Below are 21170 nucleotides of genomic sequence, written 5' to 3'. Positions count from 1 at the left end.
TTCATTTCTTTCTGAAGTTAACATTATTAATTATTTACCACCATTTCCATGTCACTGAAAGTGGATAAGAATAGTTTTAGGGCATAAATCGGTGATTGACCTTTGCATGCTGGGAGACGATGGGATTATCTAAATGCTCTGTGCTTCTAAATAGTAAGATTCTCCAAACACTTACCACTTGAGCCCTAAATAGTTTATATTCTCCATGTGCTAAGTGAGTGTGACATCTCACCCAACCTTATAAACTATGAGGCCAACTTAGGCCGCTATGGAAGAAAGCGGATCATCAACAGGAAATGACAGGAGGAAGAGCAGTGTGCTGTAATGCCCATGGTATGCTGCTTAATCCTGTTGCACGCTTGTTTAACGGCTTCACAACTGTTGTTTCCGAGAGGAAATGCTCTGTCTGTCCATGCAAGTAATGGAAGGCTGATTGATTTTAAATGTGGACAGAGGAACTCGAAGGGACACCAGGGAATTGCAATTACTTTGCATGACAATTAACGCAAACAATGCTGGCAGGGTGGAGATGCCTCTGAGTCAGAAACCTTTCTGGCCAGTGGGAGTGATTGGTGTAACTGTGGGTAATGACTCAAGGCATTGGTTCAGAATCATAACATGCTCAGGTTGAGAAATACGTCAGGTTGACCTTGTTGAGGCAGTTTGTATAAAGTGTTACACATACGCCATTTCCTTGTTGCTACAGCCTAATTAATTACTGCTGTTACACTGGACCTGCTGCATGGTAAACTGATTCTTCATTTGTGCTTTAATGTACATATATGAATTGATTTTAGTTTCTTAAGACTGGGTTCTCTTTTTGAAATATGCACTGTAAACTTATGAGTCAAATCAGCCTGTAATACTTTATTTTTTTTAATTTTTTTTTGCCTTGTTCAAGGCAAGTGTACCGCATGAAAAGACCAAACTTAAGAAGAATTAATTGTTAATTAGTATGCATTATAGGCAGCTTATAAAAGAAATACATCAGTGAACTACACTCATAGACCAGATGTCTAGTCGTCTTAGGTATCACAAGCAAGGGGTTGAACTGCCTGCTCATACAGTAGTCATTTCTTTATTATTGATTTTACTCCATAGTGAACCAAATTTACAAAATGTACATGATGCTAAACGCTATAAACTAGTGATTCAGATCATAACTTCATCAGCTCATGATCAGTTGGGAGATTTTCTTATTCGCCTTTATATAATCCTACTTGTTTTTGGATCCATTGCCCCCTGCAGGCCATTAGAGAGAATGCATCTCTAGGCACTGTGGCTTAGTGTTTCACAAATAACTCTGCACAGTAAGTCGTCTTGATGCATGCTCAATCATCCAGGTCTTCCGTTCAACTGGATGTAGCGTTTTCACTGGGAGAAATGTTTCGTCACTCATCCAAGTGACTTGTTCAGTCTCAGCTGACTGCAGGTTCCCCCAGCCTTATAAACAGTACCTTTGCACAATGACTGAAACTAGCCCACTGAATGAACAATGGACTTTGAGCTGAGTTCCTGGATCATTAATATGCAAATTGTCATGACCATCGATCAACAACCACTGATCAAAGCCCATTGATCAATGGCCATGAGAACCTTTCACAGAGAGTTGGGGAATGGCTGCAGTATTCGCATCTGTATTGTCTGCTTTAAGTTTAAAATGATATTATTCAAATCAGTTCAATTCAATTTTATTTATACACTACCAATTTACAACAGTCGTCTCAAGGTGTTTGAGGTGACAGTGATACAAATGTAAAAACGAATGTAAGGCTGTTACACAGTTACAAAATATCCTATTTGTTTCTTTAGTGTTATATTTGACAGTATAATATATTAACAATGCTTTGACCTTGATATATCACCACATAAATAAAATGCATTCCCTTTACTTTGTTCTTCAATTTGCTGCTTAGGTTTACATTTTAAATTACATCATATTAATGTCAAAATGTAACAGTGATAGTCAACTGCAACAAAAATTTGAATAATGTGCATTTATTTCTAAAAATGTTTGATTTTATAGCATAATTTATTAAAAATAATTCAACTTTGATATGTAACGTCATAGTTGCAAAAATAAAATACATTGTATTTGTGTTGTTGTTTAATTGGTTGCTTATGTCTGCTTTACATCTAAAATTATATTATACAAACTAGCCTCTGGCACTTTTTCAAATTCTTCATTTCATATTTACTGGTTTGTGAGCATTAAGTTACTATGTTGAATGTGACACGTGACCATAAGGGGGAACTCATTCGCCCTGGAACCCGAAACAGCTTTGCACGGCCCTGGTCGCCACAGTCTCACACGGTGTGTCGGAAACAGTAGGCACACGCAAACTCATCGGTATCGTGCCGCTCTCACCCGCTCTTTGAATTAAAGCTAATATTTTATCCCCTGCTTTCTCGAGTTTGCTACACGGAGGACTCCGTGCTGAATTAAAAGCGGAGGCGCGGTCCAAGCGAAGTGTTTTGGAGCGACGGAGCTTTTACGCCGGTGGCCAAAGAAACACTCCCATGTGCGAGCACGAGTGAGCGCCTCGGTTACCGGTTAGTGCACCGTTTTGGTTCTGTTTTCGTTGACAAACAGCCTCACTGAATGACTGACCGACTGCGTGTCGCAGGTCGAGGGAAGGTAAAATGACGCCGCGGATGTGATTTGTGCGGTTGGGAGGTGAGCTAAAGCTGCCGCTTTGTTTTTGTTTTCCTCGTGAATGGCCACGTTCAAACATTTACTGGAACGTCCGAATAAGTTTTCTGCATGCATAAACACAAACGTCAAGTGTCTTCAAAGGTAAATGTGTGGGCGTGGCAAGGTTAATGAATCGTATCCGCTTCGCGCAAAGTGTAATTAATTAATGGGAGCTCTGCGAACGATCAATAGCGGGTCGTGACTAATCACTGGATTAGGAAAGCGAGAGAGCGCATTAGACTACTGTGAGAATGAGTCTTAGTTTCTGGATACAGATCGAAAAAAAGATCAAAACTTAAACGACTTTAATGTGAGAGCCGAATTGCAAACCTTTGCAAGCATTGATCAGACACTTTTACTCTAAGGGTGATTAATGGATGCTTAGATTGACTATCAATAGGCTAAACAGCTACATGTACTGCTGTAATGATATTTAGGAACCATATGAACAGTAGCAACCCGCCAGATCATTTATTTTATTAATAAAATGGTTTAAAGAGTGGCTTCAAATATAACTACTTTTATGCTTTTTATATAGAATCTAATAGTTGCTAACAAAAGGTAGCGCCCTATTGGATTAGTTTGTTTTATGGCACATGTAACCTTAATTATCATCCTTGACTGTTAATGATGAGGTTAAATTTTATTTAACTTAATGATTGAGGTGTCTTCAAAGTCTGAATACTGTCAAATTTGGCAAAAATTTATTTCCTGTATTGTATTTTTTGCTTGTAAAACATTGCCAGTTATTTTAGTTAGATTTTTGTGTATTCTTTACTGTATAAAAAGGTCAAAATTTTAGCAACTTGGTGAAGTCTACCAGCCAAAACACATACATTTCAAGTGTTGCTGGAGTTTTGGCCTCTTCCAATTTTTTTCCTCTTCTCCATGCAAATTGGAAGTGATGAAGTTGTGCCAGGAACCTCTACTCTGCTTATTTCTGTATCAAACTGATTAGCACAGTTGGGGAGTGCTGGTAATGTACCAGTAACCTTGAGGTCATGCAAAAGTACAGCAAATGTATTGTCCTTAGATAGGAAGACAGAAATTTCCTTTTTTTACCTATTCTTCAGGACACAGAGAGCCCCACCCCACTAAATTGATACATGCTGACACATGCTGTGATGTCTGTGCTGTTAGTCATGGGATTTTGAGAAGCCTACAGGTAACAGAAGGCGCTTTTAAATTTACACACTTCGTAACGTGATACTAGCCTTGCATTTTTAACTCATGTGAAACTTCTTTTCAAATATGACATACCAACAGATGATAGAAGCTTATCCTCTACATTAAGTATAGTCAGTCTACTTATTGTCGTGTGTACACATTGTGTGTTTGTGCAGGGAGTTTGTCATCTATAAACAAAGTGAACATGGCAAACTGAGCGAACGCTGGCATCTGCTGCCTGACAAGAAAGATCGATCTAACTGTCAAAGCTCGGCACCAAACTGACAGCTCAGGTGTTGAAAGCACTATTTAGGCAACATTCACATTAAACACATGCATGACTCTCTGTGTGAGCCGGCAAACAGTTTAGGCATCTCTTTTTATCCCTCTCTTTCTTTGTTTCAGTTCATTAGGAGCAAACCTGAGCCCCCCTCCCCCCCCTTGCTGGCCTGTCATGTTGTGTTGTAGTCTATTAATAGTTTTCATATGCAACATGCAGATCTCATCCATCTGATGCAATCAATGTGGCAGGATCCCTGGTGGTCAGAGTCATAAATAATTAAACTGCTAGTCTGACGCCTCATTTGTCTTCTTAAGAGCTCGTCTCTTCTGCAGCAGGCCCGGTGCATCCCTGTGAAATGCAGCGAGTTGTTTTGTTTATCTCGATGAAGCTGATGTAAAGCTGCGAAAAAGGCTCTGTTGTCATAGTGATTACTGCAGCCAGATTGGTTATGTGAAACAGGTACAGAGTCTCCCCACTTCAGTCTGTCTGGTATGACATGACAGCAGAGTGCTTGTGGCCATTATCCACAGGTTAAATCAAGATACAGAGCCTGCCTCTAATGGAACATGCTGAGATACAAGCATTTGCCTTTGACTGTGTGGTGCACGTGTTTCAGAAGACATATAGTTGTGAAATGGAGTTCAAGTAATTTATGTCAAACAAAGACATTTAATGGCAACCTTGGTTACCAGAAGGTCTTGTCTTGTCATTAGTCTCTGTTCAGAAATGTGTTTTGCAGCCAGCTGGTGATTTCTTGTTGTGCTGAAAAACGTTATTCTCGATTCATGTTATTTTAATTCTTGCTGGAGAGTGTGCAGTTTTGAATCTTGCACCATTTAAATTTTTCCTCCATTTTATTTATACAGGTGGAGACAGAGAGCGGATGACAGCCAACCATGAGACCTACCTTCTTATGGCCAGCACCCAGAATGACATGGAAGACTGGGTGAAGACAATCCGAAGAGTCATCTGGGCGCCTTTTGGTGGAGGTTAGTACATACTATTCTGGTTTCCAGCAGTTGTGAAACGAAGACGTTCAAGATGTTTTGTCTCCAGTAAATCCAGCCCACATCTTCTCTTCACAGCATTGTGCTCCAGCCCCTACCTGAAAGTATAAACTCACTCTCTGTTTAGGCCAGATAAAGCTGATATGTTGAAAAGGGACCTTTTGGTCAGCAAAATCCGTTTTGGGCAAGTAAAAGTCTTAATATATGAATATATTTATACAATGTGCATACCTGTGGAATGTGCATTCAAAGTTTACCTACTTTATTGTCATTTGAATTATATCAGAAGTAACAAACGATTGTGATGAAAAACCAATGAATATATTTATACAATGTAGATATAGTCGAGATGACCTGCTGAATCTCGAACTGAGGATCAGAATGGAGGAGAAAGGTGATTTAAGTGACTTTGAATGTGCCATGGTTGTTGTCCACCACAACCGTCCTTATGGTTTACAGAGGAAAAGAGTAAACCTCATTGAGCGACAGTTCTCTGGCAGGAAGTGTCTTGTTTGTTCTAGAGGTCAGAGGAGAATGACCAGTCTGCTGAACAGTGATGCAAAAGAGCATTTCTGAATGGACAGCACATTGAACTTGAAGCACATGAACTGTAGCAGCAAAAGACCACACTGACTGCCGCTCCTTCAAGCTGAGAACAGGAAACTAAGGCTACAATTCACACTTTAAAATAGGAAAACGGAAGATTTTTAAAAACTCATTGGATGAGTCTTGATTTCTGCAACATGCCGAATTTGGTGTAAACAGCATGAAAGCATAGATTACTTGTATCAACTGATCAGGCTGCTGGTGGTGGTGCAATGGTGTCGGGTATTTTCTCAGCACACTTGGACACCATGTCCATCCCTTCATCATCACAGTGTCCCCTAACGATTGAAGCGTCCATTCGAAAGACATGCTATTTTACAAAGCTCAAATCATCTCAAAGTGGTTTCTTGAACTATGGGTTAGTTCACTGTACCGAAATGGCCTCCACAGTCAGCAGATCTTAAATCCATCATCTCTGGCATGTGGTGGAACTGGACAAATCTGCAGCAACTGTGTATTGTGGATGTTTCCAGCAGCAATCTATGGCACAAAGAGCTGGTAAAGTAAATAAGAGTGTGCTGGCATTTAAAACCTTTTTTTCCCCTTGTGGCGTCATGGCATGTGTTCCGGGTGGCATTATCACAGTACTTGGCCATTACTTGATATAATGTTTTCGGTGTCTTTTGAACTGACAAATCCAAGTCTTTGCTTCTTGAATCACCGCATAGAATTTTTGTTTTTCATTTTTACCCAGCCTGGTCATGCTAATAAAAGGACACAAATGCATTTTATAGTGGTTACATGTGTCAAGTAAACTGAAATCTAATCATAAAATAAGCTGTGAGTCATCGCTCAAGTGCACGATGCTGTAATTGTTTGCATGAAGTTGTTCCTGACTTTGGTGGAATTAGTGCGCTGATTACCGAGCCTCCTGCTGCGCCGCCGTGGTTTCGTTATCCACCGCACTGGCAGACATTGGCCTACTTTGTGTAAGAACAGGGCACAAGTGCAGCATTTGTAACCGGGCAGCCAGTCCAGGCAGCTCTCAGTAACAAAATGAATAGAGGAGGCAGAGCTGGCCCCTCTGTTTTCAGTGCAGGCAGCTTGATGTCTATTGCAGCTGACTGCTCTTCAAAAGGACGAGCCATTCGTCAAAGATACCACACGAAAGGTGGCTCCATGCTGGACCAGAGCCAGGCTGTCTTTGTCTCTATCATGCACACATACACAGAGCCCAGACACATGCGCGCACACACCACACACACATATTCCAGCTTTTCACATTTTGCAGTAGCAGCAGAAGCTAGCTGAGCACGGATTGGCTGATGAGTGATCCTGAAGTGTGGTGAAACTCTGTTCAGTAAGTGACAGGAAGGCGACTGCCAGAATGAATGAGCCCTCCTTGAAATCTTTACCGTCATGCTGTGATGCCACTCGCTGCGATGTGGCATTAACCGCAACAAACACTGAAGCAGGAAAGAGTGTGAGATGTGCAGCTGCGGCTTTTCCGTCTGGATCTTTGGAGATCTGTGTCATGGTAAATGTCAGTTGTCTTTTCGTCGTTTGGGGAAGTGTTTGGAGTTTGAATTTGAAAAGAGCTTCTTTTAATATTTTCAAAATGCCTCATTTCCAAGCCATGTTCTCTGTGGTTTAAATGTCAGCTGTTCCAGACTGCTGTGCCATTTCTGTCCAGTTTTGTCTGATCCCTGTGCCGCACTGACTTTCACTAATAGTGGTGGTCATAACAATTTTCATCTATTAATTCAGCTCCTCACCTCCTGCGCGCTTGTGCACTTTCAGCTTCAGTGTGGCTTCCAAAACTGTCACAACTTACAGTAAAAATTGCTTTTAAATGTGTGACCCCACAGATAAATGTACTTAACAGTGTGGTGCTTATCTGTCTTCTGGCTTTGGTTTGCAGTGTCCTCTTCTAAAATTCATTTGATCTCAACTCCATAAAACTGAAAGCTGGAGAAAGTTTTCAGCTTGTTTTTAAATGTCGGTCGGGTGCAGGATGTGAGATCAGCCATCAGCTGCCTTTATGTTATGCTTCTGCGCATTAAGTAGTATTTATAGGCTATTAGTAGGAGGGAAAAAAACGTTTTTAACCGTATTGTGTCTAATTAAGTGGCAAATTTTAAATGATGTTAATTCTTCTAATCATAAATGCAGATCACACCCCGAGAGTAGTTGTCCTAACTGTTGATTTCATCCATACCAAAGCTCTGAATCATCGCTTTTTAAACCTTCTAACAACGAAGGCATTACCTAAGTCCTGCCATGGCACACCGAGCGATGGTAAAACAAATAGAGCTGTGTCAGCATGTTTCTGTCTGGAGGCATATTGTTGAATCTAAACTTTATTTCCTTAAGGACATCCCAGATTTGTCTCATCAGTTTTGTACATTTGCAGTTCATGAAATGCAAATGTTTTACACGTTTGCATGTTCGACCTTTACACTATAGGTCACAGAAGCAATTGGAGGTGTATTATGTGTTTATATGGATTATCATGAAATGTTCCATTGGTTTGTATTTGATAAAACAGGTTGTATGTTGTCCATGAACTAAAATCACTTTTATGCTTTTGTGTGTGTGTGTGTGTGTGTGTGTGTGTGTGTGAGATATCCCATGTAGCTGGCAGATACTAAGATTTTTTGCAGAGATGTCACTCATGTGCATGTTTAGGTCTTGTGGTTTGTCCCGTATCCAGCACTATTGGGAGCGCCAAATATTCTTATAAACACTTGCTCATACTCTGCATAAGCTGGTGCACACACACACACATTTACATGTGACCCAGGAAAACATTCCTAGACTCATGACCAGAACGTCTGGAGGGATGACCTCATTTTCACTCACTTTTTTTTTTCTTCTCCTTTCGTTACTCGCGGATGTTAATCATTCTTTACTAAAGTGAAGCTGAGCTCTTATTTATTCCACTCAGATCTGTCTAATATTTGGAAAAATGGACCCACAGTTTCAGATATTTCACTGTTTTGTCATATTTGGGTTGCTGTGAAGACTGAAGTGGCAAAATCCCAGAGTGACTCCAGACTTCTGAGGAGCTTCTTCTCATCAAGCAAAGACAGTTTTCTGAGAGATGAAAATGAGAACAGTTTGGCTGACCTGCTGTCAAACTGATGCATCCAGTCTATTCCACTGCTTTTGTTTTGTTCTCTGTCATTTCTGCAAAGATTAGGGCTGGTTTTTGGAAAATGCTTGTCTGCAGGCACTTGAAAAGTTGCACCTCTGGTATGTTTTCTTATCACAAACTTATAAGCAGGCCTTTTTTCTGGAAACTTAAAAGTTGCGTCATTTTTAAGAGGGGTGAGTAATCACATTCGCTTCTAATGAGAAATGTTTTGAAGCCTTTGCAGCAGTTTGTGGGAAAAGTCTCAATACACCTGTTGAAAATCTTAAGTTACTAGTTTTTTAGTGTCTGTTTTAGTGTCTGTCTATTTGAAGCAGTTTCGTGCTGTGTTAAGGAGGATGCTGGTAGGCTGGATCTGTTTCCGGTGTCCGACTGTACCGCGTGTGTGTGTGTGTGTGTGTGTGTAGGCTCTGTCTGTATCTGGAGACTGGAAAAGTATGCAGATCCAAATCTCTCAGGAAGGCAGCTTTAATCCCCTCTTGTGTTGCATCCACATGAGACGGCTGTAAATGGAAATCAGGCTGTTTTTTTTCTACAGCGTCTGCCTCGGACAAAAGGCGAGAGGTGCTCAGGAAGTTAGAGATTTGATCATCAGACTAAGTGTGTGTGTGCGAGAGAGAATATTTTACATTTTATTTGCTTGGATTGTCAGGAAAACCTTATCATAAATTCCTTTCAATTGATTTAACTGCCCTCTTTGATGTTACTTGAGCTGTAGATGGCATGCTAATGGCCTCTGTAATTCTTTGAGAAATGTCAGGGAGTTCAACATATTAAACAGCATTGATTTCTCCAGATAAAATATAAATAAATATGTTGTACACACTGTATTAAATTATAAGCTTGGCTGCATAAAAAATGTAAACAGCATAAATAGAGTTGACATTTATCACCTTTATAGCATTAGTAAACTTTTTGTGTGTGTGTGTGTGTGTGTGTTCCAGGGATCTTTGGTCAGAAGCTGGAAGAGACCGTGCGGTATGAACGCCGGTTTGGGAACAAGCTCGCCCCTATGCTGGTAGAGCAGTGCGTGGATTTCATTCGGCAGAGGGGTCTTCAGGAAGAGGGCCTTTTCAGGCTGCCAGGACAGGCCAACCTGGTCAAAGAGCTGCAGGATGCCTTTGACTGTGGAGAGAAGCCCTCTTTTGATTGGTAAGCAGAAATGTGCCCGTACAGGCTGGTTTAGATTTCCTCAGTGCGTTTTAATGTCGACTTGATACGTTCAGATCGGGGAGTTGAAATGCAAAAAAAGTGGGCGGGTTAGTACAGGGTTCAGTTGTATCTGCTTAGAGAAACTTGAGTGATACAGCTGCTCGAAACCTGTATCAATTATGAAAGACATAATTAATTTAGGAATATTTAATATGTATCTAAAGTCTGAGCAATGTGATAATTGAAGATCGGCAAAAACTTTATTGGTTATGATTTATTAAACTGAAGATAAGTATCTGAGTAAGTGTCAAGCTGCTTAAACAGCGCTATCACAAAGACCAATGTGGTAAATCCACGATAGTTAAAATGTATGATAACTCCCCTCCATGCAGGGAGAGGTCATCCTCATATTTGCACACTATCTGTCCATCTATAAGGTGAATTATATGAAGGATTATGTTTTAGAAACTACAGTTGCAGGCACCATATTCATACCTGACCTGGTGAGATGTCTCTTGCACACGATGATATATCAGAACAAATTTCCTCAGCTCTTTTCATGTCTTATATTTAAAACACAGCCTCATTGTTCAGCCATCTTTACTGTGGGAGTTCTGCAGGTCTCCCAAATTCTGTCATAATTCATATTAGCACTTGGCCTCCTTTGGCTGTCTGAGCAAAAGGAGAGATTCTTCTTCTACTGCATGGCTAATGTCCAATTTGTCAGTTTTATGGTTACCACTTGGAGGTCACTCTCGGGTCATTCTGGTGGAATGTTAGCTTGTGAGATGAAGCTGTCATCGTTATCAAACATAGGTGTTTAACTTGCTAATTTTCGTTTTATCCCTCTGAACACAACAGCTTGAATATCGCCTCATTACATTAGAGAAAACACAAGTCTGTTGTCGGTTATTTGTGTGTTGCATTTTGCCACACATTATTCAGATTTCAAATAATCACAACTGAACCGGTTTTGCGTTTTTGAGCACAACCAAACAGATAATAAACAAATGCAGGCAGTTACCATATTATATAATATGTTTTAAGGACCTATGTGCCCCTTGACCTCCTTAACAAGTATTTTCTGTTGCTGAATTAGACCTCTGGACTGAGTGGGTGTGTGGAGAGCACAGAAAGCGGCACGCTCAATTCATTGACGTGTCTGCTCAGAGGAACATTTTTGTGCACAAATGAGTTTTTCTGCGTCCCATCAGTCCAAAGTCATCATCTTGTTTGGAGCTTACTGAATTCCACCCAATTTCTGCTAAATCTAAATCGATCAAAGACAAATTTTTCTGTCCAGTATGAAGAAAACAAGAATGCAACAGTTTTCTCCCAAACATCATTACAGAGCAATAATAGACAAAAATAAGAGTCTGAGCAGTACAGTGGTGATGAGATTAGCACTGCCGCCTCACAGAAAAAAGATTTGGATTCAACCCTGCCTCTCACCCAGTGACAGCTGGTACAGGTGCCAGACTCCCATTATCCTGCATTGGATAAGCACTTAACAGGACATATAGGTGGATGGACACCTATATGTTAGTTTGTGAGATGGCACCACTTTGTCAGGGAAGAAAAGGAGTATGTTCTGGACAAGATCGACAATCCAGCACAGTGTTAACACAGAGAGGCAGACAACCAGTCACAATATTCATTCCCAGTTTACAATCACCAGTTAAAGGTTTGAGCCCTCTGAAAAATCCCAAGTAGGGCAGGAAAACCTAACATAGAAGTAGGGATGTCACAATATCAGAAATGTGTTTGCTAAAGAAGTGTTTGCAGAGTAGCCAAGTAACAGTACGAGGTATAATATGAGCTTATTTTAAAGCATTTCATGTTAACAATGGAGTCATGGAAGATAAGCCGTAACGGATGGACGGAAGTTAGCCAATGCAGTCCGTTTAGCGTATTGAAAATAGTTGATTGAGACAGTTTTGCTGTTGTACAAACTTAATGGCAATCTGTATCTTAAACTTGTGTAAATGTAAACTGCCCCCATCTGGTTCCAGAGGAACAGCAGCCTCAGTAGACAGTTTTAGATGCACAGGGTATCTAAAACAAAACAAGAACCGCCACTTTGTCCAAATTTTGTATTAAAACATAGATCGGTCCTACAGATACAGAAGGTGCAAATATCCAAGATAATCAAAATGTTTCCTATTTGTACAGCTAAAAGTATGTCTGGACTTGAACTCAGATTTTGGGAAGTTAGAACAATATTGCAAAATGCATAAAGGCCTGCTCTAAGATTTGAGAATATATAAAAACAAAAGACATCTGAAAGTTGGAATTGCAGGTTGTGTTTATTATTGTAAAATGTTAAACATCAGTATGGGTTTCAGACTTGCAGCTTTCGCTTTATGCATTTTGCAGGGACGTTGAAGTGAAAGGTGCCTTTTCACTGGATCACCGTGAAGCTTTGTGACTGTGAAAAGACAACATCACTGTGTTTGCTCTGATCTTTTTCAAAAGCACTTGAAGCCCGTCCATCTATTTTCTTAACTACTTATCCACTTGATAAGCCTTATAAGACAGCCAAGCTCTCATTTATATATGTTATCTCCACAGGTAATTATTTCAGACCAATAAAGATCAGTAAACTGTGAAAATCACACTCTTCACGGTAAATTCAGCTCAGTTATGTCCTGGATTAATGGACTGGGGAAAAAAACAAACCCTTATTTCATGCTTTTCTTTCCTTTGGCAGGGACGTGGTAGTCGCCACATGAACTTTCCGAGGCGTCTCTTTGTTCAGTATTTTGCCAACAGTAAAAAGGAAAAATCATACTTCCCAATTATATACACCTGCTTTTATATTATGCTGCGTGTGGGTGGCTGTAGGAGACTAAGCACTGATTGTTTAATGCAGCAGCCTTCATCCAGAGGCATGCTCGAGTAATGAAACATACCGTCCTCTGCCGAACTGTGGATCGCTTTTTTCATGGCATCATGCCACTCCCACCAATAACATAAATAAAACCTGGATGAAACTGTCAGGATCGACTCTATAAATCAACATCTCATCACTTCCTGAAATTCAAATTCACACTGACGAGTGCGTCCATCACATCCTCTGCACAGTAACACATTTCTGCCCTCCTATTTCGGCTTTGCTGTGGCAGAAACTACAGCCTCCTGTGTTTCTGCCTGTGTCTGATTTTGATGTCCCTCATCTTGCTGATTCCCTCATTAGTGACCTCCTGCCTTGCGACCTCCTGCCTTGCAACCTCCTGCCTGCCTTGCCAGCTGCTCCAAAGGCTGCAGTGGCCTCTTGGCAGACGTTTAGGCTGGTGCTGGTGTATTAAATAAATCAGAAAGTGCCGAAACATAGAAAATAAAAACTGGAAAATGATGGTACCACCTGCATTAGCAGTCAGTAGGTGGTCAGTACTGTCAGTTGTATGCATACACTTTAAATAAACGACTACAGCTTGACATTTTTCCCCTACGGTGTAAAACCTAAAGTTGGAGTTGGCCTCATGGTGATCGCTGTTTGTCTCCATGCGGTTGACCCAGGATAAATGATGGCCCTAACTTTTTATGGGTGTCTTGTCTCTCTCAACAGTAACACAGACGTGCACACAGTAGCTTCTCTGCTGAAACTGTATCTCAGAGAGCTGCCCGAGCCCGTCATCCCCTTCCAGAAGTACGATGAGTTCCTGTCCTGCGCCAAGCTCCTGGGCAAAGATGACGAAATGGTAAGAAACATGCGATGATTGCTTTCTTTGTACCCACATCTACCGGCAAATTAGCTTTCACACACCATAGGGATTTTCTTTTTTAAGTTTCAACCTTTATAACAATAAAAGTTGGTACTGAAAAGGCCTCACAGAAGTCTTATTCTTTGGCTTTTAATCTGCTCTTTTGCCGCCCAGTCATCCACGCTCAGCCCTGTGTTTCTCACACAATGACTTTGTTGAGTCCGTCTTGACTTTTAACATCTAAATAGGATTTCACTCAGACCATGAGGCACAGTCGGCAGCATGGCTGGGGTTAGCCTTTTGCTCCCTTGGTGTCTTTCCCCTCTTCAGCATTTCTGAACCTGTTTGTGGTTTTTGTCTGTGTGTGTATATGATATGCTACAGATGGGTACGAGAAGACATATGGTAAAGTGTGGATGAGAGTTTCCCCGCTTTTTAACCCTCCTGGGACTTTGAAGTTTAAAGGAGATGGATGGAAAAGAACTCACTTTTTTTTTTTTTCCAGTGAAAAGGCCTCAGAGCGTTTCCACATATCCTTTATTCTCAGTAACCTAACTGAGACCACTTCTGATTCAGTGGCAAATCCATATAGATAGTTTATAAATGGGTATAATGATAAATCCTCTTATATCTGGTTTGCTTTTTCTAGTCAAGGTTTTGTATCGAGAGAAAAGGGATTTTAATTAAATATAAAGCTGCAATAAAATAAAATAGCATGGATGGAAGCAGCGATCAGCACCAATCCTGGTGGGTAGGCTGTGGTGTATAAATGAAACTCGGGTTTTTCTAAGGGTGATACAAAATGTGTCAAGAAAATATTCCCTATGCCATTAAACTACCAGCAGCAACATGAACAGCTGATACGAGGCAGGATGGATCCATGCTTTCATCCTGCCAAATTCAGACCTTTCCATGTGAGGGTTGCTGCAGAAAACAAGATTCAGCAGACTCGGCAAGATTTTTCCAATATCTTATTGTCTAATTTTGGTGAGTTCATGCAAACTGTAGCCCTTGTTTCCTTTTCTCAGTTAAGGAGTGGCACACAGTGACTTCTGCTGCTGTTGCCCATCTGCTTCAGCGTTCACTGTACTGTGCACTCAGAGATGCTCTGCTGCATTCCTTGTTTGTAAAAAGTTGTCATTTGAGTTACCGTTGCTTTCCTGTCAGCTCAAAACAGTCTTGACAGTATCTAAACACCTGGATGCTTCGAGTTTCTTCCGTGTGATTGATTGTTCAGATGTTTGCTAAATAAGTGTACCTAATGAAGTGACCAGTGAGTATATATTTACATAAGCCCCCCCTCTTTTCCACTGATTCATTTCCCACTGGATCCTGGGTGTGATTGTTCCATTATACACATTGTGATCAATCACGGGCTTTACAGACAATCTGTTGCAAAAGTTTCTATGAATGATTATTTTGCTGAGTTTCTGTTACTTTAAAACCGTTTATTATCTGCAGGGTATGAAGGAATTGAGAAGGCTTGTGGAAAGTCTACCTCCAGTGAACTACAACCTCCTAAAATACATCTGCAGGTACTGATAATTAACATTGGATACAGTTTTACATTGTTGAGCCATGAGAAGCTGATATTTTCCATTTCCCTAGGTTTCTTGATGAAGTCCAGTCATATTCAGGGGTGAATAAAATGAGTGTCCAAAACTTGGCCACAGTCTTTGGGCCAAATATCTTGAGGCCAAAAATTGAGGATCCAGTAGCAATTATGGAAGGTGAGTGTTGAATGTCAGGTACACGTGTCTTACTTTCTTAATATTTAGTTTAAAATCTTAAATAAGATGAATGTTGAGTTTAAAAGAAAGTTGATGATGATATTTGGTTTCTTTTTAGGTACTGTTCTGGTCCAGCAGCTCATGGCTGTTTTGATTGGTCACCACGACGTGCTTTTCCCCCGAGATGAAGACAGCCCTACTGCCCTTGAGCTCGTCAACAACAATATTGAACAGTCACGGCGACAAACCACTACATCTACCTCAGCCATCACTACAGTGTCTCAGAATGCTGAGAACAACAACACACACGTTGTGCGGCAGTGTGTTTGGGAAGCCAACGAGTCTCCTTCACACCGTCAGCACGCAGACAACAGTGGCTCCCACGATCGGCAAGCCCCCGCAATGGAGTCATGGGACGCTTCGACGTCACCCGCAGTCCACCGCTGACCGTTAAAAAGAATCCAGCTTTTAGTAAAGGCAGTGGCATTGTTACCAATGGATCCTTCAGCTCCTCACCCTCTTCAGATCCCACTGTGGAAAAGAGCCAGAGTGGAGGTGGCAGCTTACCTGTGCGTCGCAGTGGCACACTCAAAGGCTCGGGGACAAAAATGGGCACCAGCGGCGTCACGAGTGGAAACAGCACTACAGGGAATGGGACTGGAGTTGTACGCATGGGCATTCATGGGACTGACGCTGTCACAGGGAGTCCGAACAGCCGCAACAGCCTCTGGCAGCCGAATGGCTGTGTAATGTTACGTGAGAACAGCAAAGCTCGTGACTGCCACGGCGGAGATCAGACAACCAATCAGAATCGTCTGTCCACATACGATAATGTGCAGCTAAACCATCACAACCTGCAGCAGCAGAACCAGATCGCCAACACGTGTCTGAACACCAGCTGCGAGGACAAGCAGAGCGTGGACAGTGCCACCTGGTCCACTTCCTCCTGTGAAATCTCCCTCCCTGACAACTCCACTTCCTGTCGCTCCTCCACAACCACCTGCCCAGAGCAGGACTTCTATGGAGGGCACTACGAAGACTTGGATGGACCACCACAGGACTGCGAGCATCCCCAGTCTAGAGAAGGAGAAGGAGAGGGCAGAAATGGCAACAGAGAAGGAAGTGGAGACGTTGGGAGGAGCAGTCGGGGCACGAGCAGCAGTGATAACAGCGACGGTTTTCCTGTTGGTAATGGACCCGGCAGCCACAGCGCCCTGCACAGTCTAGTGGCCAGTCTTAAGCAGGAAATGCACAAGCAGAAGACCGAGTATGAGGCCAGGATAAAAAGGTACGGCTCCATGTGTGGCCTTTTTTGCAAGCTATCCATCCTTTTTCTCAGGTGATCAGGCATATAAACCAGTGAGGTTTCTTCTGTATCATACTGTCATCTTCAAAGGTTTAGACCAGTAGAGATCAGTCGCATCAAAAGAGAAAAAAGGAAATTTCAAATCTTAAAATGAGGTTAGGTGCAGGCTACCTCTCTTAATCTAGCACTTAAAAAAAACAAGTCCCTATTTTGAATTTTTCCTTCCTCTGGATATGAAAAGCTGGCACACATTAGTCAGATGCTACAGCTCTTCACAGCCTTACTTTGTTCTGTATTATGCCAGCAGTGAACAGAAAAAATGTGTCCCAACTATAATCCTGCTTTAAAATGTTGTTTTGCATGGGTGGCTCTAAGAGACCACTGTTTTCTTTTAGTGCAGTAGGCTTCATCCGTTAGTCAGGTTGACAGAGACATACCAGTACATGAGTGATAAAACATAACATCCTCCACCCAGCTCTGTGTCTTCTTTCCTTTTTTACTACATCCACCATTCCCTCCATTTCACAAGAAGGCAGTGAATAAACCTTTCTAGAGCATCAGGATCCACTCTATAAATCAACATCTCACCACTTCATTAAAGCGCAGAGTTCAAGTTCACTGGCAGTGACTACACCCTCCTCCTGTCTGCCCACATCTTTTCTTTTTTTATGCCCCTCACCTGATTCCATCATTATCTCATTAGCCTTTGTAACCTCCTGCCTGCTTCACCAGCTGCCCTTTGTTGGCTCATTACTGTCCAAAGGTCACAGTGGCCTTTTGGCAGATCATCTAAGCTGATGGCTGCAGATGAAATAAAACTGAAACCACCAATCAAAATCTTATTAGTGGGCATTCCCGTTAATGAGCAGGAGTGTACACGGGTCTGAACAGCTGCCTTAGTCTTTGGCAACCACATGGCTTTGTCGTATTATGGGAAAGCAACAAAATAGGCAAGCGCTCCTGTGAGGATCAAATAGCCAATCAGAAGCTGTCTTTTTCACTCTGTTCCATTAGCTACAATCCTGTAAGAGCCACTCCTGGGTGTTAGCGTTTTTTGTTTCAACAGTTGAGGCCTAAAATTCCACAAAATATTTCCATTAAAATTAGGCTATAGCTACACATAAATACACAAAATAATGTTTAATACCTACAATAATGGTTTGATTACCATTTTGAAGCCTTTTTGTGACCTTTGCCAACCTGTTGTTTTTGTATGTTTGTTTTTTAAGATGGTCATGACCATATTTAGACAGGAGCAAAACTAGTTCAGAACTAAACTCATCTCAGGGTTGTCAAACACGAGGCTCGGGGTCCGGAACCAGTCGGGCACCAGTGACTCCAATTCAGCCCACTGCATGGCTTTGGAAAATGTAAAACTGGGCATAAATTGTGTTTTGTTAAGTTTTACAGCTTTTCTACATTCATCCTGTACCAAAGTAATAAAAGAAAAAGTAGTAAGTAAGTAGCAATTATTTCTTTCTACTTACAAGTCATGCTGACAGATTTGTTTCATTTGCTGCTGCAAATGCAAAACAAAACTGAGACGTATGGTTGAAACTACACCTCTTTTTTTTTATGTAACATTGTAGCAGGCATTAACTGTGTAGTTCTTTACTCTGACAAAAAGAAGAGTTTCACTGGTGGCACTTCACATAGGCGACAGTTGTGATTTGGTGTTATATAAAGGAAACTGAATCAAATTGAATTGCTCTGGCCCACTGAAAATCAAAGTTTGATATCTCTAATCTAACCTGAACACTGAACAGGAAGAAAAGGTACCCAGAAGTCACTCAAAATAGCTCTTTCTTGAATAATCCATAACTTATTTAAGCTTTCAGATTGATTGAACGTCAAATTTGAGAAAAATTTCCCCATACAGCCGTCAAGAAAGAGGAAATTTGAATTGTTTTTTTCTTTGAGCTCTAGTTCATCTTAAAGTTGGCTATATTAACATGGAAAACTATGGCGCAGTATCAGTTTGCCATTTGAGCACCTGTTTGTTTTTGTTTTTTTGGCACCTATACACTTCCACAGCCCCAGTGATTGTGGTTGCATGTAATTCATTAGGTGATTAAGAAAATTAAAAAGATCTGCAGCTACTAACACTTGCCCTTGTGCTCTGAGATGAGCAAATCCTCTGTTCACTATGGTACTACTAATCTTTTCCTAATCCCGTGTATGCCTCATTTGCAGTTTGGAGCAGCGTAATTTGGAGCTGGAGACTGAAATGGTGAACCTGCACGAGGAGCTGGACCAGGAGAGGAAGAAGTACACCATGGCGGAGATCAAGCTGCGCAACGCTGAGCGCGCCAAGGATGACGCCGAGCGCCGAAACCAGATGCTACAGAAAGAGATGGAACAGTTTTTCTCCACATTTAGTGACCTCACCGCAACTGGCAACGCCGCAGCCACCGATCCCCGCCGACCAGAGCGAAACAACACCATCTGGATACAGTGAAGGAAGGCTGAAAAAAGATGCCAGCCAAGACAGGAACTGGGTTATTATAATGATGTGAACTTTAGAGAGACTCTAAACAAGATTTGGCTGCTGATCGAAGGAGGGAAAACACATTGCAAGGGGTAACGGCACGTTTTAATTTAAGAAATAGGAGATATAGGGCTGATGTAAGCCGCCTTTATAAATGTAGACATCACCTGGAGTGATGCCAGAGTGACATTATCTGTATATAGCCTTATTTAAACAGACACTCATGGACACACTCCAGTCTCCCAGAAGTGGTTGGGGTTTGTTCAGTTGTCTGGCTGGGAAATGGAGCAAAGGGACAGTACACCGCAGCCTATGAGGACATATGGTACTACCATTTTATGTTAGCTCCGAGATAGAAGGGAAGACAAAATGTTAAAAAAAATTTAAAAGAAGAACAACACCAACCTTGGACCTGAAAATGCAGAAAAGACCACACCAAACTCCTCCTTTTTATTCATTTTTACCATCTAACCAAAAAACACCTTAGTGTTCAATATAATTCTGCGTCTGCTCATGTACACAGATGTCATATGTTGTAAAGAGAAGTAAAACTGACACTTCATTGTTTTCGTGATATTTAAGCAAAGCTATAAAAGTGTGATATTTTCTATCAGTTTTTTTTCTGTCTTTTTCTTTTGCACTTAAATGTTTGTTCAGTCTCTGCAAGTTGGTACTGGATGTTCTGTCGGTCTATATGTCGATGCGTGTGCCTGTGCTTCTGTGCTGTTGTATTTACCCATGACCAAAAGAAAAAGAGCCTGTACTGTAAATATTGTATAGATAAATGCAGACGTGACTAGATTAGATAGTTTGCATTGTGGTTTACTGATATTCAGATGGATATGGCATGAATTGAGTTGATACTGAAGAATGATTTGTAGCTTGTTAGATTACAGTTTAAGGTGTTGCACAGTGGGTTATTGGCATAAATCTTTAAAGTCTTGAATTCAGAATTTCAGATAAGAAACTGTATGGGATGCAGCTTTTAAAGATACAATTTGCTGATTTTCTAGGCCAGCACACGTTTGTGGGTCATTACTGTGAAATAATTGGGAATTTAAAGCCTCTAATTTGATGACATTATCAGCCTGGCTGCAAAGTTCAGTAATAAGTGGTATGTGCATGATGGTTGCATGAGTCTACGAGGGTCAGCGTACACTAACTGAATGTTTGTAAAGTGACTGTATATGGATGAAGTGTATTTATGTAGCCCTAAACCAAATGTCTGCACATGATGTGGATTTGCTAATGATTACAAAACGGGACACCTCTGATAGATCAGACCAGGAATGGACCTGCGTCAGAGAGGAGTTGGTGCGTACACGTGTGCGCGGACCTGCTGCTCGGCTTCTTTTTAAACCTGCTGCTGGTCATTGCAGGACATCTGGAATGTGCACATGGAGTCAAAAAAAAGAAGAGAAAAGTGCCTGAACAAGTGAAGGAGGGAGGGAGGGAGAGGGGAGCCTGTGCTTCTCATTTCACAGCCTTCACCGGGAAATAATGGGCTTAAGCCAAGCTGACAGTGTCACCTCGTTCTGTGAATTCCACACAAAAGGGCGGATTATGGATGGAGGGCCAGACAGAGTGGACGGGGATAGTGGAATGTTTTCATGACAATACTTGATACACAAAGGAACTTTAAAAATGACTTAATATGAATAAAGATGGATTTTAATGCCAGTCTCTGTTGTCATTTTTCCTTTTTAAATGTGCGACTCACATGTTTGAAGACGAGGCAGAACATCTGATTAGCCTCACGTTAACGCAATTAGTGAGTGGACTTTTATTTGTCATTATTTTTGTTTAGAGGGAAAAAACTATTTTGAGTCATTTAACTTAGAGAAAAGTGGAAAATATTCACATTAAAAAAACAATTGTTAAAATGTGTGCTTTTTTTTTTTTTAAAGAAAAATCAAAATCCTTAATTTTGTTGTGAGT

General features: G+C 41.2%; 1 protein-coding gene and 1 long non-coding RNA gene across 2 annotated transcripts in view; both read left to right on the top strand.

Annotated features, from left to right (window-relative positions):
* Positions 1 to 20912, top strand: part of arhgap24 (Rho GTPase activating protein 24) — a 72044-nt gene extending 51132 nt beyond the window's left edge. Inside the window, 8 exon segments of the mRNA XM_013275237.3 lie at positions 5012 to 5134; positions 9797 to 10004; positions 13573 to 13705; positions 15170 to 15243; positions 15317 to 15438; positions 15557 to 15817; positions 15820 to 16726; positions 18938 to 20912. Of these exon segments, the coding sequence (XP_013130691.2) occupies positions 5012 to 5134; positions 9797 to 10004; positions 13573 to 13705; positions 15170 to 15243; positions 15317 to 15438; positions 15557 to 15817; positions 15820 to 16726; positions 18938 to 19202 (2093 nt within the window). The 3' untranslated portion in view covers positions 19203 to 20912.
* LOC109202795 (uncharacterized) lies at positions 2321 to 5001 on the top strand. Its single transcript, XR_002062728.2, has 3 exons — positions 2321 to 2553; positions 3769 to 3860; positions 4039 to 5001. It is a non-coding gene; the product is annotated as an uncharacterized LOC109202795 (long non-coding RNA).
* Positions 20913 to 21170: the final 258 nt, after the last annotated feature.

Source organism: Oreochromis niloticus, linkage group LG7, assembly GCF_001858045.2.
Source record: "Oreochromis niloticus isolate F11D_XX linkage group LG7, O_niloticus_UMD_NMBU, whole genome shotgun sequence".
NCBI lineage: Eukaryota > Metazoa > Chordata > Actinopteri > Cichliformes > Cichlidae > Oreochromis > Oreochromis niloticus.
Note: the sequence above shows the minus strand (reverse complement) of the source record. Positions and strands in the feature narration are given on the sequence as shown.